General features: G+C 43.5%; 1 protein-coding gene across 2 annotated transcripts in view; it reads right to left on the reverse strand.

Moving 5' to 3' along the window:
• The window catches only part of abcc2 (ATP binding cassette subfamily C member 2), a 53,706-nt gene extending 34,490 nt beyond the window's left edge, over nt 1–19,216 (reverse strand). The window contains exons 1-12 of one of the 2 annotated variants that reach the window (XM_080740981.1): nt 18,918–19,216; nt 18,673–18,813; nt 12,255–12,425; nt 11,233–11,379; nt 10,161–10,301; nt 9,711–9,836; nt 8,587–8,642; nt 7,536–7,782; nt 6,636–6,823; nt 4,828–5,005; nt 1,378–1,632; nt 913–978 (exon numbers count right to left, since the gene is read on the reverse strand). In XM_080740981.1, the coding sequence (XP_080597107.1) occupies nt 913–978; nt 1,378–1,632; nt 4,828–5,005; nt 6,636–6,823; nt 7,536–7,782; nt 8,587–8,642; nt 9,711–9,836; nt 10,161–10,301; nt 11,233–11,379; nt 12,255–12,425; nt 18,673–18,717 (1,620 nt within the window). In that variant the 5' untranslated portion in view covers nt 18,718–18,813; nt 18,918–19,216. Of the gene's footprint in view, nt 1–912; nt 979–1,377; nt 1,633–4,827; nt 5,006–6,635; nt 6,824–7,535; nt 7,783–8,586; nt 8,643–9,710; nt 9,837–10,160; nt 10,302–11,232; nt 11,380–12,254; nt 12,426–18,672 lie in introns of both variants that reach the window. The other variant, XM_080740982.1, reaches the window with a different exon arrangement.
• Between the last annotated feature and the right edge of the window lie 4,656 nt (nt 19,217–23,872).

Below are 23,872 nucleotides of genomic sequence, written 5' to 3' on the forward strand. Positions count from 1 at the left end.
AGGTCTGCGCCTGACATTTCTAGTTGTGAGTGTGTTCATTGTGTGCGTGTGTGTGTGTGTGTGTGTGTGTGTGTGTGTGTGTGTGTGTGTGTGTGTGTGTGTGTGTGTGTGTGTGTGTGTGTGTGTGTGTGTGTGTGTGTGTGTGTGTGTGTGTTGTTTGTTTTGGAAAGACTTCAAGAAAGCTTCACCATCCTCCTCCACCCATCCTGCTTACCCATACAGACAACAAGCTTTTAGAAACCTATTATCTCCCTATTTTAACTTTTTGTGTATACTTTTTTCATAAATGAATGCCCTACTTGATCATACTACACCGCTACAGCGTCACTCAAAATCATCAAAAGTGGCAGTAACAAACATTTATTTTGTATTTTTATTTTTTTTATTTATTTGTCAGGGACAAAGCACATTGATCAACATGTCAGTTTTTTAACATCAATGTAAATGAGCCAGATTTAGCCATGAGCTAATTTTCATCTGTAGTCCCTGGGCAGGCTGTACAAAAGTGATGGCAAGGCTATCCTTACAAAACATACAATACATACAATACAGTACAAAACAAAACAGTACAGTACAACATTAAGGGGACATACTTATAGCAAGTTGAGTGACTCCAGTGACAGATGAAGCCGATAGTTACCCATGATTGTAAGTTTGACTTGCTCTAAGCCACCTCTTACGGCCGGAGCCGACAACAGTAAAATTTTAGTAAATAGTAATAGTAAATGTAATAGTAAATAGTAATAGTAAATAGTAATAGTAAAATAGTAAATTGTAAAGGGGACTAATACTAGCCAATTATGAGCAACTCCAGTAACAGATAGGTCGGCTCATTTCTCATGGACTGCACCCAAACACCAAGAATGATTTGTTTGCACGGTTTTATTGATTTGATGTGAAAAGGGCACTCACCTTGATGCCATTCAGTATCTCATTCATTATTTTCAGCCTCTTGTCCTTAAATTTCATGTTCGCCACCTGAAAAGGGAAAGAGGGAAACAAAAGGGGGAATTCATGCTTTATAAAAAATACATTAAAACATATTGAACAACAGCAATATCTGTCTGTAGTTATCAAAAATCAAGCAGAGTATTGGAATAAAGCTTGTAGATCGGCTATTTTCACTACTTCTTAAAAATGTATGGAATTTCTTTGGTTTTTCCTTTTACTTCTTCATGAAATTCATAAGCTATTTTGCTTTTTTTGGGAACATTATTTGAAAAGGTTTTGAAACAACAATAATCAAAAACAAAATGTAGGCACAAAGGGACCCATAAAAATGTGTCTGCGACCCACAAACGGGTCCTCCGACCCAGCCTCTGGGAACCAGTGCGTTCGATTTCTATGGAAGAAGTGTTACGGATATATATTATTAACCTGGATGGTTCTGGACTTGGCGGCCAGCAGGCCATTGACGGGCGCCATCAGCACCATGACGGCCAGGCCGGCCAGGACCGAAGGCCCCAGCTCCACCCACAGGAAGAGGATGGAGAGCGCTATCTGCAGCGGGCACGACCACAGCAGGTGGATGAAGTTGGTGACGTCGTTGAATCGCTGGGCGTCGGCCGACATCAGGTTCACCGTCTCCCCGACGGTGGACTCCTTGCGGACGTCGTTGGACACCACCAGGGCCTGAGGGAGGAGGAGGAGGAATAGTTATTGATTCACCTTATAGGGGAGATGCTTTTTAGGCCTAGAATTATTGAATGCTTTAACCAGTGATAAATAGCAGATATACAAGTTCACAGCGCGGCACCGAGTGCCGTGCTGCGAGCTTGTAGATCTGTTTGAAAAATTGTGAAAATGAGAATTTTGACCCGAAGTGTCTTTTTAATCCTTCTAACGTTTTTTGAAAACCCTATGTTTCTATGTCAGCAATCTGGCTAGCCATTGTCAAAGAAAAGGTCCTTTTCACTTAACTGGAGCTCAGTTAGTCTGCTCTTGAGAGACTACGATGTCAGTGGTTCTCAAACTTTTTCATGTGAAGGACCCCTAAAATTATATTTATTTGGCCACGGACCCCCATCTCAAAATATTTAGTTCCAGGGACCCCCCAGAAGCAAAATTTTAGTTACAAACGTTTGCTTTGAAAATGCATATATTCAAAGATATGCACACATTTTCACGACTTTAAAAAAAATAGCAGATCTACAAGCTCGCAGCGCGGCACTCTGTGCCGCGCTGTGAGCTTGTATATCTGCTATTTTTCACTGGTTAAAGCATTCAATAATTCTAGGCCTACATGGGTTAACAGTGTTGTCATGTCTGTTTTGCGTCCGTAGGTCGCAGTTTGGTATGTGAACGTCACCGCTTGTCCCTATCGATGTCTCTAACGCCCGACACTGTGGTTCTATGGGTTTGTCGCTCTGACATCTGCTCTGACGTCACTGTGATCTCAGGGGAACCACTCTTGACAGGATGGGTTTGCCGCTCTGACATCACGCTCTGGCTTCACACTGTGATGTCACACTAACAGAATCTCTTTTATGCCCATATATGGAGTTCCCTGATGTCATCAATATTAAGCCCATATCAAACAGGACTTCATATGGGAATGCCCATATATGGAGGCCACATCGGCCCGGCCACATACCACACTAACGGCCAGTTCTACATGACAGGGATCTCCATGTATGGGCATAAAAGGGTATGATGTCAGATGTCATAGACATCATAGGACTTTCACATAACGAATGACTGAGTAAGCATGCTTGGGCTCTCACAGCATATCTCCATATGGATCTCCATATATGGGTACCAGGGGTTTCCATGGGTAACTGGTCCGATATACATCACTGGCCAGATGGCCAAGAATTGACACGACCTCGCCCTAAAGGGCGCTCTGAGGCGTCTTACTAGTATTAAAAGATAGATGTGAAAAATGCAGGGCAGAGATTTCATGCCGATCAGTCAAGTTAAAGGTAAAAATGCTAATCGCGGTGTTATAGGGCCACCATGAGGCCGATTTGTGGCATGTAGGGTGGCATTTCTTTCTTGGCCTAGTAGTGGGAATGTGCATAAAAGGTTTCATGGCAATCGCACGCTGTAGTCATTATTTGAGGCATTTTGTTGGAAGCCAATCTTAGGCAATCAGGATGCAATATGAAAAATCGGACAGACCCATGTGGTGTAATGACTATAGAGATACTGAGCACCGTGATTTGTGTGATTGTTCGGACAAAATAGCTTTAACAGGCCCATGTGAAACAATTGGGGCAGAGGTTCTGTTCTGGCATCCGAGGAGGGGAGGCTCTCTCCATTCCGACATGTCGCCACTCCGAAATTGACTTCTTATTGTCGGAGTGGCGACACTCCCATGGGCCTAAGGTTTAGGGTTAGGGTTAGAGATAGGGTTAGTGTCGGAATGGAGACATGTCGGAAAGGAGACATGTCGGAGTGGAGAGATGCACTCCCGAGGAGTGTGTGCACTATTTCACGTTGATCGGGCCAACGGTTAGCTCTGTCCACAGACGAATGGACACGCACACACACAAACGCACACGCACGGTGTCTCCCCAGGTTTGACAATGAACCAGCACACAGAGAAAAACTCAATGGATCCGCCCAGGAGAAGAATAAGGTGAATATTGGACGGAAAATCCAGCATGAGATGAATGGAACACACATGATGCACAATAGGCTATACGTTATATATTTATTTGTTAGACATCGTCACTGTCGGGCAGAAACCTTGTATCTCCAAGTTTCACATTTGTTAGTTTTCTTTCGTAAAGTGAAGCCCTGCTTCATCACACAAGACTGTCGCACAAAACTAGTGAAAATAGCATATCTACAAGCACCCAACGCCTCGCGATGCGAGGCGTTGTGTGCTTGTAGATCGTCTATTTTCACTACTTTAACTACTTTATGAAATAACAATTAAAAAAGGAATGGTTTTGGACATACAAGGTTTCCACCCGACAACAGCGATTTACTGGTCATTGATGGGAGAGAGCAGTAAGTGGGGGGTTATTATCTTTAAGTAACAGGAATTGATCCAGTCCTATAGGAGCAAGTTAAAAATGGCAACTCTGGGAGGTCAATCGATGAGGGCAAACTGAATCAGTCTTTGAGATTGTGAACAGAGAATAGTAGGCCTATAGTCCAACACACACACCAGGATGCCGACTGCAGATGGACACACTATTTACTAAACGGGCGTGAAACCCATGGCTGATGTTGTAGTTTGTTCTCCAGTTCAGGTAAAGAACTACAGTACAGTAGGGCTGCAGACTAGAAGGGCATGGTCACCCATACTGTATGTGCCAGAAGCAGTGTTGCCAGAAATAAGAAACCAGGTCTATGAAAACAAGCCCAACAGAAGCGAGGCCAACATGAGCACTTAGTTCAAACTACTGCTAGTTCAATTGCCTTGTTGTTGAAATAACATTTCATTGCCTTGCCTAGCCTACACACCAATAACAGGGACATTGGCATGTGAAGCCTCAGTGTGCGCCGGCTAAAATGCCTTCTGACATGCAGGTGTGACTGTGCCGTTAGGCTGACCTTATAGTACACCGCAATGTAAGCAACACAGCTTCAGCTAATAAAATTAATAATGGGTGTGTTAAGATTGAGGCGAGCAAATGTGCAAGCATAGACAGTACTGTTGACTATTGTCCATGCCTGACATTGGTGAACTTTGACCAGACGTGAACCAAAAGGAAAGCAGCGCCATGGATCTGACTCTGAGGACTCTGAGTCTTAGTGCTCGTCAGGGTGGAGGGGGTCTCCCGTTAAAATATGATTATTTTGGGGGTCTCGGCCTGAAAAGGTTGAGAACCACTGCTCTACAGTCTAGGCCGTCGGCTAAGGACTGACGTTTACCTTCTTGTAGACGGCGGCCATGATGGCCGTGCGGACCTTCATTCCCAGGACGTAGCACAGCTGGAAGTACTGCTGCAGCAGCAGAGACTGCAGGATGGCCGCCAGGAGCAGCAGCACGGCGTACAGGTAGCCCTCCCACGCGTGCGCAGACGTGTCCTGAGTGAACGTAATCATCAGCCTGGACCAAACAGAAACACTGTTATTGAAGTCTCCATGGCGTGAGTAATCAATAGAAAAACAAAAATATACATATTCAAAGATTTTCAAATATTTTCACGATTAAAAAAAAAAGTAGCAGATCTACAAGCTTGCAGCGTGGCATAGATTGTAGCTCTATAGGTGTAACTTTGTCAGAATCCATGTTTTTGTTTGGATATTGGATATTGTTTATTGCGAGCACAACCGAAGGAGTGGGAGAAGTAAAACCGATTATTTTCCCAGTTGGGAATACGTTTGCAGTGAACGCTGCACTGTGAAAAAACAACAACTTCTGGGGAAATTCACACAGTCCCACCTTTTTAAACACTCTCTAGGCTGGATTTTGATTGTCTTAAGTACCAGCTCTTATGGATTAACTTAAAGGCCTGTCCATACTGTCTCCGACCGCCAAACTTTTCGTTGGAGAGTTATGACTTTCCGACGTGCATCTTTCCGAACTCTAATTCGGGGTAATGCTTTTCAGAAGATGTGAGTGACGTCATTTCCGGACCTTTCTGTCGCAACGTTCAGTGGTCAGAGACAGTATGGACAGGCCTTGAAGTTAAGGCATATAAGAGCTGGTACGTAAGACAATCATCTGCCTCATATCGCGCCATTGCTTTTCTCTTGGCAGACGAGTAAGCCTGGCAACGCGAGGTTAGCTTGGGAGCCAGAATGGATTGTCCCTGAGGTTTTAGAGAAGGTTCTGCCAGCCTCCCTGTGTTAGACAATGGGCTCTATTTTGATTGTCTTAAGTACCAGCTCTTATGCCTTAACTTAAAAGGCCTGTCCATACTGTCTCCAACCACCAAACTTTTCGTCAGAGGTCCGGTTCAACTACAAAATGACGTCACTCGCATCTTCTGAAAAGCATAACCCCGATTTATAGGGGGTCAGTTCTCCATTCCTAAACGTGCCATTCCTACCCACTGCCATTCCTACTGAGGTTAGGGTTTGGGTTAGGTAGTCACTGCCTCCGTAGGAATGGCAGTGCGTAGGAATGAGTTTGGAAAGCTGCTCGTCAGAATGTCAGAACTTTCCGGCAAAAGGTTTGGTGGTTGGAGACAGTATGGACAGGCCTTTAAGTTAAGGCATAAGAGCTGGTACTTAAGACAATCACAATACAGCCCTCTGAATGAGTGGGAGGGGTTGTAGCGCTAACAAACTATAAAATCGCCCTAGAGTTTCACGTCTGTCTAAATCTTCAGTTTAGTCAGAGAGAGGCCAGATGTGATACGATGAGCGAAGACAATAGGGGCCTATAAGATAAGACGAAACAAACACATGACGTTGTGCTTTCACTCATAGGTTGGCCATTGATGGGTTTTATGTGGCTAACTTCACCTCAGTCATACACCACACTTCAATTATTACCTCCAGTGAGCTTGTAAGCCCTGAGCCAATGGCTGTTGAAAATGATGTCACGTTGAAGATAGAGGTAAAAGTCCAGTGAATGACTGTGAGTCAGAAAGAAAGTGTGTGTGTGTGTGTGTGTGTGTGTGTGTGTGTGTGTGTGTGTGTGTGTGTGTGTGTGTGTGTGTGTGTGTGTGTGTGTGTGTGTGTGTGTGTGTGTGTATACGTGTGCGAGTGCGAGTGCGCATGTTGTTTACTTAAGGATCTGAGGACTAATAAAAGTCAGCAGGTCTTGTAGAAGTTTGTAGAAGGCTGATTTGAGCAGAACCCAATTGAAGGTCTTGAAAAGGGAGGGGATGAGCCATGACCGAGGGTAATCTTTATCTTCCTCTTCTTTCTTTGTCTCTTTCTCCTTCTTCTTGTCTTCCTTCTTTCCCTTTTCCTCCTGGGAGAAAGAACGGAAGAAAGGACATCAAGCGTTGTGACTGCCAAGCGCAAACTGAGCTTTTACAGAAAAATAAGTAAAAGACAAAAAAACAGCTATCAGTTAATATAGCGTGACAATATTTGTAACCTTGTAACCACTTTAAAGCGATAATTCACCCTCAATTTTTTTTCTATCGATTACTCTAATTACTTCTAATTACTTTTAGTTTACTTTCTTTTTTACTTTTTATATTTTTTGTTTTCGTCGCATTCCTAAGCCAAAACCTTTTGTGCGTCCATATAGGGAACAAAGCAGGCTCTTTGTGTCTCTATAGGGAACCACTTGCTGGTCACCAATTATTGGCTTAGGAATGCAACACAAAAAGCGTGCACGCTTGTGGATCTACTATTTTGTGGAAGAATTGAGAAAAGCCTTTTGGTGAAAATATCGAACATAACAGACCTCCAAGCTCACAACGGTGAGCTTGGTGCTTGATACCACACTGAACTAAGAGGGCAATTCTTTCAACATAAGATGCTTAAGATAATGTCCAAGTTCAGGAGAGTTTGGACAAGGCAATTCCCCTGAATGCTGCCTTCAGCTATGGCATGGACAGAGGGGCAGGGGCATTTGCATTGATCTCACCTTAGTAAAAACTGCATTCATGGTCTGGAGAGGACACTTCTCACAGACAGATAAAAGGGCTATGCATGTGCCAGCATACACTCACCATCATCAGCACATCCTGACTGACACCCTTCCCGAGCCCATTGGAGAGGCCGTTCTGGAGGACCTCCGTCTCTCGGAGCCCGTCCTGCCGCTTCCCCTCCCTCCTCTGGAACTGGAGCCTGGCGGCCGCCAGCTGGCCCAGCATCACCTTGCGGAAGCGCTGGCTGAGGTAGTCCGTGGTCTCTGCCTCGTTCAGGTCGAACATGTCCTCCTGCACCAGCGGCTGCTTGAAGCCCCTCGTCACCATGCTGGGAGAGGACAGGAAGGAGCGCGGTCAAAACGATATTTGAAACCCACACCAAAAGGGCCAATTCTTAAATATCATTAAAGGTAGGGTAAGTGATCTTCTTTGGTTGAAATAAGTGTTAACTAGCTCTATATTCTGATAGTACACATTGCTATAGACTTTATTGATCGTTTGTTTAGTAGCAGGAGTCTCCAATTGTCTCTTAAGCTCTTTGTTAAACAGAAAATGCATTTTGCAACATTTTTATCCAATCAGGATCGAGAACAGAGTAGATGAAAACAAGCCCAAACATGAAAGGTGGTTGCACACTGCTGCGTTTTTCGTTGCGAAATGCGTTTTTCAGGGCAAGGAGAGAGAGAGAGATAGAGAGAGCAAGGGACCGAATGGTGCGCGAAACGGGCGGCAGTGTGCAAACGGGCTCCGAAATTCACTCCGATATTCGGCCCGAAAAACGCAGCAGTGTGCAACCAGCTGAACTCCACGACAGGGGTCAGGAAACACAAAGTCGCCAGTGGCTCAGGGGTAGAGTGGCTGCTTGGAAACCGGAAGGTTCTCAGTTCCATCCTGGGCTCCCCCAGAGTTACTGTTGATCACTGTTGAAGTATCCTTGAGCAAGAAGCTGAACCCCTAATTGCTCCTGCTGAGCATGTTAGTATAGTAGGCTACAGTACCTTGCAAGGTTTCCTTTGCCATCTGTGTGTGAATGGGTGAACGTAATGCACAATCTCTGTGTCTTGGATAAAGGTACTATATAAATGCACCATTTATTCTCTGCGATAAGCCATATCTTGCAATCCAAATGTACCTGTTGAGCCAGTTGAAAGTGATTCTGCTCAGAAATGGGGCCCCGGCCTCTGGATTCTATGGTACAAACAAAATGCACAGATCAATGATCAATGAAGATCACAGGGCCTACAGATCATGCTGGAAATATTCAAATAAAAGAACAGTAACTATTTTGGCATTCTAGTAAACAATAAATATGTTATACAAATGTTGGAAATCAGTGTTTGAACAGCTACAGTACGTTCGCCAACACATTACTCAAGGCTGTCATGTCAGGAGTGGAGCAAAATCTATCCGTGTAAACTCAAACTCCATAAAACTAATACAAGGATATCATCAACCCATTTAGACCTGAGGCCGATTCTACAGTTTTTCCTCAAAAACTCATTTTGCTATATCAGTGGTGCTCAAGTGTTTTCATGTCAAGGACCCTCGAAATTATATGTTGGCCAGTTGGTCGCATGATCTTCGTGCCACGCTATGAGCTTGTACATAGATGCTTTCCTGGTTTCAATGGATTAATACACATTTGATTTCATGGTTAACCAAGCATTGTAAATACAATAATACCGTACATGTATAGGCCAACACTGTATGTACTGTCAATAGAGCATGTACTAGCAATCCTCTACTATGGATGTCATTACGGTGCAATTTCCTTCTGCTAACTGCACTCACCGTTTCAGAACTTCTCCTTTTAAAGTAGTAGTTCACCCCAAAAATGACTTATTTTCTATCAATTACACACCTTGAATTCATGGAGATATTTCTGTTTTTGTCACATTATTGAGCCAATAATTCAATGATCAGGTGGCTGAGCCTCCTTGATGGTAATCAGCTAGTTAACCTGGTGAAAATACTATGCCTAAACCTAACCCTAATCCTAACCTCAGTAAAACTATGCCTAAACCTAACCCTAAAACCTAACCCTAACCAAATCAGGACTAATGAGATGTAGGACTAATGAGATGCAGGACTTATGGGCAGTCCCCGAACTATGCTCCTTTAAGTCATTTCCATGCCATTATATGAACATTATCATTCTAGTACGTAAATATCTGAAGTGTTACTTTTATCTGTTGCCATACATTTAAAGGAGGTTAAATAAATGTGGGTCATTTGGAAGAGACTTTGCTCGGTTACCTTCTTGATGAGTTCCTCTGCTTCCAAGGGGATGTCAGCGAATGAAGAGAGGGCCAGGCCTACGAGCTCCAGCCCAAAAGCTATGTAGAAAAGGCAGAACCGCGGGACATCTTGGACCGCCCCGCCCTGGAGATAAACCCAGGGTTATTATGAGAGTTGAATGAGTTGAATAGGAGGAGATGGCTGTGGAAAGTCAGACCTCAGTCTCAAGCTTAATTCATATGCCAAAAATCTGTGGTCGAAAGTACTCAATAATTACAATTACTGGAGAGTAAAAAAAAATATCAACTCCACTACCTCTTAGAGACTAATATTGTAAATTTTATTCCACTACAATTACTTTAAAGTTTTATTTACTAGTTACTTTGCAGATTTGGATTAAGACAAAACATACATTAACCAACGAAACCCTACCGGTATATTCACTTTAATAATAACGCTACTCCATACCTGTCTCCATGCCTCTCTCAGAAGGGTCTGGAATGGGAAGACCTCACACACCACCAGCAGCAGCCAGAAATTAAACAGGGTGGCTGAATCGACGGCTCCGTCTCGACGGCGCACTCCTTCTTGGCACAACATGAGCAGGAGCTAGAAAAGAACGATAATAACAAGAACGTTACAATTCTGAGATATTGCAAGTACGGTTGCACTGACGCGAGTCGTGAGAAATCCACTGGGAAATGAATGAACCATTTGTATTATACAGTATATTGTGACGTCAAGTAAAGCAGGACCAATCCTGTCTAATTGGAGATTATATTGTCCAAGAGATGACTTCAGTTAAAGGAATTATATGTAATTGTAAGACTATTAAAAACATGTATATGTAATGTATATACATTTTTAGCAATCATTTCCCTTCATCAGTAACTATATTATAGTGCTGGGGTGTTTCCTTGCAGAAAGACACATCCCCTGGCTGTATTTCTGTTCTGTTCCACTCTTTATGTTGACATTAAATGTCAACAGAAACAGTGGAGGGACGTTTTTGTCAGGGGGAGCTCAGCCAGAGCTCTTAATTGCTCCCTTTAGTTTGAACTTAATTCAAAGGGGTTGTGCACTAAGGTAATTGATTGGGCCATAAAAGTGTCCAGTCCTCGTTAGTGATCTGTTTAATCAATGAAAGCATCAAAGACAACTACCTGTTTGATGCCTCTCAAAGAGGGGAGGGGGAAGGGGGAATGTTTTTGTGTACACACAAGCTTGCATATTTTTCCTTTAACTATTTTCAAAAAAGGTTAACAAAAACAGGTTTACTTTAGCTGGCATAAAATTATCTGACCTAGAACAATAGTGTGTTGTCTATAGCAACCACGCTAATAAACTTGAAAGAAAACACTTAATGAATGTCATGTTGTCATACAGCATAAAATTCAGGCAGCCTTTGATTAGACATTGGTCTGTTATTGAGCATTATCCAGAAATAACACGCTTCTGAATTCAGCGGTTGACCAATCAGAATCAAGCACTCAAGCAAGCCGTGTAATAATAACGGGTAGTAAAATTTGCCTCTACTTACCCATGAAACAGCGAACAGGACAGGGTTGAAATAAAACACGGCCGCATGCCTCCCGGTCGCACTTGCATCGGTCCCTGGGCCATAATCCTCTCCTAATGTCACTGCCAGGCCTGCGATGGCCGTCAGGAACAGCAGTGCTGCGATAAGCTGAAGGGGTGAGCGAGGAGAAGTGTGAGCGTGGAAAAGGCGAGCAAGACAAAAAGACACTGATGAGATATACACCAAATACGTTAAAAAGATCAAAAAATAATTAAATAGGAATAAACATGGCCAATTTTTTTCCAGACCAAAGCGCCTTTCAGACGGGAGGCCGTTGACGCGCCCTTGTAATTCATTTTCAATGGGAAGCGGGCGTTGATTTGGGACACAGCGAGAAAGCCTGCGGGCCCCGTCTGTAAGGCGTTTTAGGCCAAAACAAGCCATTTCTTTCTGCCTAAGCCATTATACTAAAAGGGGTGGGAACAGCAGGATCCTTTTCATTTAGGAGATAGGCGATTTTACCAGAGGTAGCCAGTGTCATGAGAAGCTGACTTAGGCAAAAATAAGATTTTCCTAATTTTTTTTTACATAGGCCGTTATTTTAAGAAGGTGACCATACATGCGTACTACAGTATGTGGTATAGCCAATGGTTCTCAACCTGTGGGTCGGGACCCCAAGGGGGGTCCCCAGATGATTAACATAATATGAAACATTGTTTTCTCACTCAACAGTAAACAAACCAAAGTTTAAGTGTAATACCTTTGTAATACCTGTAAAATGACAAATTAAACATGTCAAATATTGGAGGCAGAAATTGTGAAAATAGCAGATCTACATGCTCACAACGCCTCATGTTGCGAGGCGTCGTGAGCATGTAGATCTGCTATTTTCACAATAGAACCATGTTATACAAAATGTAATGCCTCAACTCTTAGTGTTCATCAGGTGTGGGGGGGGGGGGGGGGGGGTCCCCTGTTAAAATATGATTATTTTGGGGGTCGCGGCCTGAAAAGGTTGGGAACCACTGCTATAGACGCGTTACCTGTTTGCAGACATAGAGCCTGGACAGATGTTTTGGTCCTGTGCTCCTGAACAGAGAGACGAGGTGCCAGGGCCCACACAGCCACAGGAAGCCCAGAGGGATCCACACCAACAGGGTCTGCTCCACACACACTGGGAGGTCTGGGTCTGCTCTGTCCAAGTACGAGGAGTTCTGATAACAGACACACACACACGCACGCACGCACGCAAGTACGCACGTACACACACACACACACACACACACAATGTTAGTCACATTATGCAATTTTTTCTTGCTGATTAATTGCCGTGCAGATAATTAAAATGTTACTGCGTTCCTGTCTTTTCACACCAAAATATTCACAATATAAGACAATATAGTGTGCGCACGCACAGACGCGCACGCACGCACGCACGCACGCACGCACGCACGCACGCACGCACACACACACACACACACACACACACACACACACACACACACACACACACACACACACACACACACACACACACACACACACACACACACACACACACACACACACCGTCTAGACAGCTTGCCTTGCCCCCTAGGTGCCATGATGTAAAAACAAAACATTAAGTAAAAATATACTGCTCCTCATATAAAACCGTAAAAAATGACGACATTAAATCAAACATTAAAGACAATATACTGCCACTGACTTCAGCCCTGGACACTATCACTATATTACACCACAGCTGACTGTTTGTCTCCCTGATTAGAAATGTAATCAAGGGTGATGGGTGATGGAAATACAAATCCATGCTCATTACAGCATGTGTTCCAGGTGCAGAGAGAGAGAGAGAGAGAGACAGACAGAGAGAGAGAGAGAGAGACAGAGAGAGAGAGAGAGAGAGAGAGAGAGAGAGAGAGAGAGAGAGAGAGAGAGAGAGAGAGAGAGACAGAGACAGAGAGACAGACAGACAGACAGACAGACAGACAGACAGACAGACAGACAGACAGACAGATTATATCCAAATCCACCCAACAACAATTGAATCAACAATAAAGTCCACCTGGCACAAGTGTACACACAAACTTCACGCAACAATCTCAATCATCAGCAGATGCAAATTGGACAGAAATTGGCAGTACTTGAATCAATCAACAATCAAATATAATCAAAATCCCCTCAGTCATCCAGTTACAAAGAAAGATTTACAGAAGAAGACAGCTTTAAAAGGTTGAAATCTGACAAAGCAAGCAGGTCCCGACGACCTTGCAGAGATGCTGGAACACAGCAGCCCTGCACGAACCCAATCTCATCCTTCAGTCAAGTTACTTTTCTTTGGCTGAGGGCCTACAGGTATATGTCCTCGATGGAGATAAATGGGACCTGAACAACTACCGAGGGAATAACTGTGGTGAGCAGTACACCTGAATGTTGGCCTTCCTTATACGGAACACAATGTCCTAGGTAAAAAAAAAAGAAAAAAATACAAAAATCCCCCCACTACTGACACCCTTTACACTCTAGAGTGCAGCAGCTTATGTTTTCTTTGTTGTTTTCTTCTCCTTCTTGAGGGATGTGTTCTTTTCGCACTCACATACTTCCACTTTAAGACATGCAATAACTATATGAGGTTGTGTTCCTCTGCACAAAGCTAATAGCTTTCAGACACGAAGGCTTGCCGTTGAACTGAAAAAAGTCGTCTCTCCAAAGACCATTGAATAGCAGACCTTTATCAACAAGCTTTCTTTTCATGGACGGCACTTTGAATCACAGCAGCAGTGTCTCATCTCCTCAGCGTTCAGGTGAACAGTGTGATGATACTTCACTTTGCCTACCCGAGCATCTCTATTCATGCTGTGAATGACATATAGTAAGTAAGTGATGCAATGGTGGTGGTGGTGGTGGTGGTGGTGGTGGGGGGGGGGGGTGTTAATTGCCTCTGTTGTTGGACCAAGAAACAAGTAGCGAGAGGGAGTAGCGGGGGTTAGAACTTTTAAGAAAAGTTATTAAAAAAATCATGTCATAGGGTGATTTGATTCTATCAGTCATTTGACTGTCTGTCACACAACAAGGGCTGCAGCAGCACCTTGTCCTGCTGGAGCAGTGATGTAGTGTCAGGACTTCACAAAACAAGACCAGTTAGAATTTTGATTGAGGAGGGTATTGTAGAAGGTCATTTTTGGGAGATTGAGTAGGCTATGAAAAATCTAAGATCTAATGCGCTCTAGCAAAAACAAATGCATTGTTAAAAACGGGGGCACAGTGGTTTAGTCATTAGCGCTGCCGCCTCACAGCTAGAGAGTCCTGGGTTTTATTCCCGCCGGGGGACACTGTGGGTGTGTGGGCTCTCCTCCGCGTCAGCAGCGCCCACACCCTACGTGGGGTTGGTGAAATGGCCTTTCTGTGTGGAGTTTGCATGTTCTCCCCGTCTCTCCAAGGGTAGGTACCCTCACAAAAACATACAGTAATCCTGGTCTCTATAATGCCTCCCCCTGGCCTCCCCCTGGCCAGCTCTATCTGCCAGGTTGGCAGATAGAGCAGCGCCCAGGATTACAGCTCAAGCAATTGGCACTGGGTGAAAAATGGGTTCCAAAAATTAAAAAAAAGAAAAAAGTGTGTTGATTTGCAGTGGCCCTTCCCTCTAAGCCGGGGACAAGTGGACACAAACCATGCCAGTTAAAAGCATAAAAGAGCCACAGGACCCACTCACCGCGGTGGGTCAAGCACTTATGTCTGTTCTCTTTGTGTGCACCACCCATGCACTCACCTACTTTTGGTGAATGTGGTGAAAGATGACTCATCTGACCGCACTTCTTTCCCATCTCCGCTGACCAGAGCGGCAGAGCCTATGCTTTTTGGACCACTCTCATTTGTCGTTGATTCCACTATAACAGGGATCTTCAACAGGGGATCCAGGACCCCTAGGGGGTCCTCAGGCTCAGAGTTACTACAGGGGGTCCTTCAAATCTTAGTTTTTTATATTAACCATTGAACCATAATGTCCATATTCTGAGAATTTTAGCCAAAAATTGCAGATCTACAAGCTCACAGGGGAAGAAAGAGCACACTAAGTACAGAGTGAAATGTCAAGTTTATTAAGTATTGACGGTTCAAGTGGTTAAATATCTGAAGATGCTTCTGAACATATTGCTTGTTTGACCACTTCAAATGCTCTGGTCTTAAAATAATTACAGAAAATAGCCGATCTACAACTTGAGTTTGGCTATTTCCACTGAACAACTTGCTTCCATAGAAGAGACACTGCTGGCTTCTTGTTCAAAATCGAACCCACCACACTAGTTACGTGCACAGATTTTCGCTCCACTTCAATACGATACGAGTCACTGCTGTCTAAAAACGGTATTAACAGGAAAAGAGTGCAGAGATGAAGACTGCTGGAGCAGTGTGGGTGGCGCATCAAGGCCACTGTGGCCTCAGGGCATATCCTTTTTTGAACAGAATACAGTCAAACTGGGGGCACAGCCTTCATGGCCTCAATGAAATTCCCTGCCCTGAGTCATACACACATTCACACACTGACGGCGGAGGGAACCATTCATGACAGCAACCTGCTCATCGGGAGCGGTTATGGGTTCAGTGTCTTGCTCAAGGACACTTTGACACAACTTTCCCATTCCACAAGCGGCCGCTCTACATCCTGAGCTGCTGCCAATCCAGCTTTGAGTGTGTCAATGAGCGTGCCGAGTGTCACTTCAAGGGCGACTCTGCGGCATAGCTGACCACAACGTGGGTCGTTTTGGCACTTTTGTCGCTGCTAGTGTGAACACAGCATTATAGAGGGTATGCGCAATTGCGCATGCATAAAGTGAATGGCAAATCGAGTGGCAAATCGAGTGGCAAAGTGAGTGGCAAAGTGAGTTTACGTCGTTTAACGTTTAATGCAATCAGATGGGACTCTGACTTTCTGTTTGGATGTATGGGCTGTCAAGGCCAGAAAGTAGTTTTTTTGCCACTCAGTAGGTGTTCCTGCATAACTTCTGGGTATGATGATGATGTCACGCGCATACCCTCAATTCAACAGAATATAACTGAAGCCTACACACATCAGCATGAGAATATTAATTATTTGGTACTGTCAAAAAGGTCAAAGATTATTAATATTTCAGCCTCTCATATCAGTGCTTTGTCTATATACAGTAGCTACAGTATAGTACAAACACAAAAGAAGAACACACACAATTAAACTGAGCTCTTCAATATGAACAAATCTCCTATTGCTTAGTCATGAAAATGTACTACACCCACCCAGCATCTATAGGGGCTGTACAGCAATCAAGGTTACCATCGTGTCTTGATGAATTGACGTAATTTATGTTGAGCTGAAATCTGCTGTATACTGTAGAAATAAACTCGCATTCAGTCACACATTGGAGGGGAAATCATAAATCATCATAAATAAGTAGGTGGAAAGAGTACTGAAAAATCCTACTCAAAGTAAGAGTACTGTTACTTTTTTAGTAAGAGAAAGAGTAAGAGTAAGAGTAAAAGTACTTGTCCGGAAAGTACTTTTTATTTTTTTACTTTATTTTTTTTAAACATTTAATTACATGTTACACGTTAATGGTTACCTAAGCTGTCCCAATGAGATGTCATTAACCAGGAAGAGAAAAACATTAATCAGAAAACCACTTTTAATAACATTTTTAAGAAAATATATTATGTAAACTGTATGTAAACAATACACACAAGCGCTGCAAATGTTGGAAACAAAGGACATATCTTAGGTCAGTGGTTCTCAACCTTTTCAGGCTGCGACCCCCAAAAAAATAATATTTCAACTGTGGACCTCCACCCTGACAAGCACTTGGAAACCTTTTGACTACATCTGTTTCATTGTGAAATTAGCAGATCTACATGTTCACAATGCCATATTGGCGTTGTGTGAGCATGTAGATCTGCTATTTTCTCAATTTTGGCCTCTATTGCTTTCAGAGTATGTCAAAAACCTGAATTTTACTTTACTTATTTACTGAATTTAAACTACTCTTACTCATTGTCCAAATGAAAAGTAACGAGTACAAGTATTTACTTTTTAAATTACTCAAGAGTAAAAATAGAGCATTTAAAAATTACTTTAAAAGTACAGAGTACTCTTCCACCTCTATAAATAAGTAACGTCCTGGTTGTACACATCACAGCAGGCTTGATTTGATGGTGACATTCAATAGCTGACCATACCAAAACAGTGACACCCCCCTCCTCAACACACGCACGCACACACACACACACACGCACGCACGCACGCACGCACGCACGCACGCAACACACACACACACACACACACACACACACACACACACACACACACACACACACACACACACACACACACACACACACACACACACACACACACACACACACACACACACACACACACACACAACCACCACCACCACCAACACCAAACCTAAAGGCTTAAAGTTGAAACCCAACAGTGTCACTTCCTTAATAAACTCTACATTATCATGGCATTCAGTGTAGTGAAGAACCTCTCATGAATGCAGAGCTGTCAGACATGCCGAGTCATGTCAGAAATGCTGAGTCAAGTCAGAAATGCTGAGTCAAGTCAGAAATGCTGAGTCATATCCGATAGTTTACAAACTATGTCAACTATGAATAATGGATGGTACGGTAAAGAAATCATCATGTGACAGATCAGAAAGTGATTATAGAAATCAAAATCTACATTTTCTTTACTCTTTTTTTACTTTTCAACGCCAGGTTGAGAGCTGTTTAAAGGCTATTAATAGTATTAATATTAATAGCTTTGGTCAGAGATCTTTGACAAAGCACTTTTCCGTCTCATGCATTGCGGGCTGAGCTCAGTCAAAAGCTCAAAGGAAGGATTCTACAGTACTTGGGTCACCTGCTGCAGTAAACAGTGTCAGGGGCGTCACACCAAATTCTGGGCCCTGGGTACAAGGATTCACTGTGGGCCCCCCATGAATGTTAACTATTGAAAAATAGCAGATATACAAGCTCACAGCTTGTAGATCTGCTATTTTTGAAAAATTGTGAAAATGTGTGCAAGAAACCTATGTTTCCATGTCAAACATTTTCATGTGAAGGACCCCCAAAATTATATGTATTTGGCCACGGACCCCCATCTCAAAATATTTAGTTCCAGGGACACCCCAGAAGCAAAATTTGAGTTACAAATGTTCGCTTAAAAAATACATATATTCAAAGATTTGCACACATTTTCACGACTTTTCAAAAATAGCAGATCTACAAGCTCGCAGCGCGGCACTCGGTGCCGCGCTGTGAGCTTGTATATCTGCTATTTTTCAATAGCTAAAGTTACTAGGGCCCCTCCAACTTGGGCCCTAGTAACTCTGTCCCACTTTCCTATACCCCTTGTGACGCCCCTGAACAGTGTTCCACTGATCTCCCACAGCGAGGGCCCCGGTCACATCACATGCCCACTCACCCACTCACCCAGAAGACTGAACCACAGAACTCCTCCAGGGCTTCAGCAGGCATGGTCCCAGATGAACGGCTTCACTGTCTCGCCGATGACCGTACAACCAGTCGCCTTCACTGTCCTCCGGCTTCAGACAGCTGCCCACACGCTCACTCCTGACCCCGCGCACACACACACACTCCACAATAAATCAGAGCACTCCCGAAGGACTTTGAGCCATGGAGCATTTTTAAACAGAAAGCAGACCTCCAAACCTCACCATAATAAGACAATAAGAGAAACAGAGATGTCTGAAGAGCAGTGTTAATGCTTAACCTCTATCCTGGTTCTTCTTTCTACTCTTAAGAGTGGTATTCTGGCTATGATAAAGCAATTCCCTGCCTCACTGGCCCACTCTCTGCCTCACCAGCATGCACAGACTTGCACAAACACACACACATCTACCGACAGATGTAATAAATCTTCTCCCCGTCTCTGCCAGAATGACTGGATGAATCTGCTGGAACTCCGAACTGAGGGAGTATACAGTAAAGCCTGTCTAAAGTCCAGCCGACTACTAGGCCAGAGACCCTTGTGTGTTTGTGTGAGAGAGGAGAGTGACACTAAGGGAAAGGGAAAGAGGAGGACTTTGAACGAGTTCAAAGCCCTCCCTCCAGACTGGTGTTGTGTGTGTGTGTGTGTGTGTGTGTGTGTGTGTGTGTGTGTGTGTGTGTGTGTGTGTGTGTGTGTGTGTGTGTGTGTGTGTGGATTGTTCACCAAAAGAGGAAATGGGGTTGGGAGGACTGTAGCTGGAGGGGCCTCCTTTCCTGTGCAGCAGCAGCTGCTGCTCCTACATTCTCAGCCTCATAAGATCTGACTTCCCAATCAGGTCACGAAGCATCGACACTGTTCAAATCCTGAGCGTTAACTTAACTCAGAGAGTGTTCCGATGGAGCCAAGTGGAAGATTAGGGGTCTCTAGCTCTGAGAGGGTACAAATGGAACCAAATTAAACAAAATAGTTCATTTCATTATTTGTTTGAACGAGAACATACTAACATAGGACAAGTAGCCATTAGTTTTTGGTTTAAAAAGAGGAAGAAAAAGACAAATTTAAAAAAGGTATGTTAACACAGTGCCATTTTGCCACTGTCAATCTACTCGCCCCCATCCCCCTCTCCATTTATATTTCACGTGTCAAATAATATTCACTTCTAGGTAATCATTCATCCTTGGCCTTATGAAATCATCCATGGCCTTATATACTGTATCCTTATGATATAGTCAAGACAAGGCAGGCATGGTATTTGAATTGTTTTGAGTACACCTTAGCTTTATGACACCAGCTCCTCTCTTATCTTTGCATATGTTGTATATCTCTGTTTACAACTACGCTACGGCCAATCCCTGTGTTCTCCAGAGAACTAATACTTGACCACTGACCTATATTAGTGATCTATTGTACTTACTCCCATGAGCTCATGTAATAAAATATAATTCTATATTTTAAAACAAAGTGACCCGGAATTCCTCGACACATGTCACACAGACCATTCCTTTGGCCGCAATCAGACATACGCGTGAGACATCTTCTCCGTATCGTTTGAGAATGAGGGGGGGAGGGGTAGTCCAATGCATTTTCTATCTAAGTCGTGATTTCATGTCGTTGCTGTGTCTCTTGCTCAACCGAAGGCTGTCTTTTGGTCAAGAGACACGGCAACGACAAAAAACCATGTGACCTTCATTGACCATCCGCCCCTCATTCTGAGACGATACGGACACGATAGCTCTCGCTCTCGCAACTGTCTGTAGCGCGCCTAGGAAATCAGTGGATTCCACAACCATTTCAAAAGACTTTCACCTGAGAAGGCCTTGAATATAAAGTGAAGTTGTAGACTACCTGGTACGTACACGTCCATTTGCCTATGACCTTTTTTTTTTAAACTGCAGGCAAAAGAAATTGGTTTCTCAAATCTGATCTTATAGGACTGATTGCCAACACTGTTATTTGCAAGTGATCAGATCAGATTTGTGCATTTAGACATAATCAATCTGACCCCGTCATGACTCGAAACCTAAAAGCTTGGCAATAAAGTTGAAACTCAACATCGTTACTTCCTTAATAAACGATACACTTTCGTGACATTCAGTGTAACCTCTCATTTACAGAGCTGTCGGAAATCATGTGAGAGTCATGTGAGTCAATAATGAATAGTCATGTTAGTAAAACCTGTCCGAGCTTATCGAATAATGGATGGTACAGTAAGAAATCATGATGTGGCAGATCAAAATGTGATTACATGAAAGATTTTGTTTTGTAAAAAAATAAAATAATAAAGATTAAAACTTCACCTGCTTTAACCACTTACACCCTATTTTATACTTTAAACACATTTTCAAAAATAGCCGATCTACAGGCTCACCAAGTTGCTCCAAAGAATTGTATCACCAAAAGTATACAAATGTAGATTACATAAAAGTAAAATGGACACTGAGAATCTTACTGTATGAAGTATGAATTAAGATACAAATATACTTAGGCTAAAGCACAAAGTGTAATCATGCTAAATGGTCCAATTAAGAATAATGATATCATATAGTTATTGATTAATTAATGTGTAGTTAATTTGGTTGCATTTACAAACTCTCAGAGCTAAACGAACATTGAGGATTTGACTGTATTTGGGACACATTGTGTCGGTCACTGTGACAGTGCTGTGGTGTAGATTCCCCTCTCCCTGCAGATAGTGTCACATGGCTAATCATTACATCGTGTTTGATAACACCACGTCACGTGGCGTGTGTAATCTGGCTGAGTCACGTGTGTGCCGTCGACCCAAGGCCAACCCGGTGTGACGCTGCACCTCGTGCATCATCGTAAAAGGCTATCTGTGCAATGTGACCAGGGGTCATGTAAAACACTGGTTCTCTACCTGGGGGGGCGGGATGATTGGGGGGGGTCCCCACTCCCCAGATCATGACAGTAAAGTGACAAATACCTCAAAATACAATAATGCTCATTATCATTTATCACCCTACCCCAAACACGGGCCAATTGTGCTCGTGCAGCACTCAACAAAGACGGGTGCCCCACAGTGTACATACATACTGTACATACATACATTTTCTCTTTTTTATTAATGTTGTGTTTTCATACAAATCTTTGTGTTTTGCTTGCCTTACATTAAGACGCATTCTGCCGAGACTTTCGCCTTGTGACGTTGGGGCGACGGCAGAAGCGTCTTACTGACTTGTCAGACAGGTCGGGGGCATGGTCGGCAAAACTGCAATTGCGGCTCCACACATGCACAAATGCGAAACATAGCTTCCGGAGATGTTCTGCAAGATGTATGCGACTTGTCCGGAAGCCTTGTTTAATGTATTAGTCCGTATTTTTAAATAAAATTAGTTTTTACCAAGTGTACTGCTTTTCCTCATTTGCTACAATGTTAGCTGCAACAGCGCCCGTTGCTGGCTGGAAGCATTATTGTGCATTCTTCCATACCTCATGTCCTTGTATGAGCGAATGGGGGAATGGATGAACGTCACGTGATAAGTGCAGCCATGTTTAACCAAACCAAACAAACACTTTGTAAAAACTAATTTTATTTAAAAATACGGACTTAAACATTAAACAAGGCTTCCTGACGCATACATCTTGCAGAACTTGTCCGGTGTGCTATATTTCGCATTTGTGCATGTGTAGAGCCGCAATAGCAGTTTTGCAGACCATGCCCCCGACCTGTCTGACTAGTCGGTAAGACGCATCTGCCGTCGCCCCAACGTCACAATGCGAAAGTCTCGGCAGAACGCGTCTTAATGTAAGGCTAGTGTTTTGCCAAATATTTGGGGACCCACTTGCAAAACCCTCGCGGCCCACCAGAGGTCCCTGGCCACGTTTGCAGGATTGGTCCGTTTTGAACAAAATGCCTCAAATCATGAAAGCAGCGCGCAATTTCAGTTTCACGTTATTCCAACCAGTTCCTTTCCCCTCCATCAGGCTCCCCAGCTGGCCAGGGGGAGGCAGTATAGAGACCAGTATTACTGCATGTTTTTGTGAGGGTACCTACCCTAGGGGACACAGGGGGAACATGCAAACTCCACAAAGAAAGGCCAATAATCCCCAGATGTGTATTGGCACTAGAGGAGAGAACATGCCCACAGCATCCCCAGCAGGAATCAAACCCAGACCTTCTAGCTGTGAGGCGACAGCGCTAGTGCGCTACGGACTGCATGCGCCATCGCACCCACTGCTGCACTTTAAACAAACCTACACCTTAAACCTTTTTTTCACCCTGAGTCTTCATGATATGTGTCTCTTCAGATTTGATGTTTTACTTAATCTATGTTCACAAACTATACAAGTAGTCAAGGGTTTTTCACCTGAGCGCTCATGTGTGCCTTAAATATTGAAGTTGTACAGAATCTTTGTTCACAAACTGTACAAGTAAATTGTCACAAAGTAATGTTTTGAACACAGATGCAGACACAGAGGCAGATGAGTTGCAGTTTAAATGTCAATTTATTCACAATACTGTTTGGAGTGTAGCTGAATGCATGGGATCCGGTAGGCACAGACAATAGGCAGAGCTCAGCAGAGGTTGACGAGGGAGGCCAAGGAGGTTCCAGGGTTCAGGTGGTCACTGCAACAAAGGAGAGAAATATAAGTACTTGGAATAACAAACTGAGAATAATTAGCCCGGGTGGAACATGACTGACTGGAGCAACAGAGACTGAAGAGCTGGCAGCACAGGAAGCGTTGACTCAGGCTTTATAGACTTCCTTGATTGGCTGTCTCCACCTCCTGGCTGCCCCGCCTCCTAGCTCGTACCCCTGTCTCCAATCCTGCAATTAGAGAGAGAGCTAGAGAACTAGAAAGATGGAGAGACAGGTGGGCTGGGTGTGTCAGACGTGACAAATGGTTTTTCACTGGAAACTTTTGTCATATGGACACGTTGAACTATGAAAAATACATATTCATTACATACATATCATAAAAGATTTTATACATTTTTCACACCTTAAATGTCAGGCCCTGTCACAGGCATGTCACTGATTGTATCTAACATGGTTCTATAATTCCTTTAAGAAATATAATCAACATTATGTAGCAGTAGATGACCAAAAGCCTACAAATCCCCAATTCAAGGAAGATTTCCCATTTAGGCTAGTGGTTAAGATGTTGGATTTCATTGGTGTAGGTGTAGGACATGTAATGTTTTGTATTCTTTCCTCT

The sequence above is a fragment of the Nannobrachium achirus genome, assembly GCF_963921795.1.
Source record: "Nannobrachium achirus genome assembly, chromosome: 13".
In the NCBI taxonomy this organism is placed as follows: Eukaryota; Metazoa; Chordata; class Actinopteri; order Myctophiformes; family Myctophidae; genus Nannobrachium; species Nannobrachium achirus.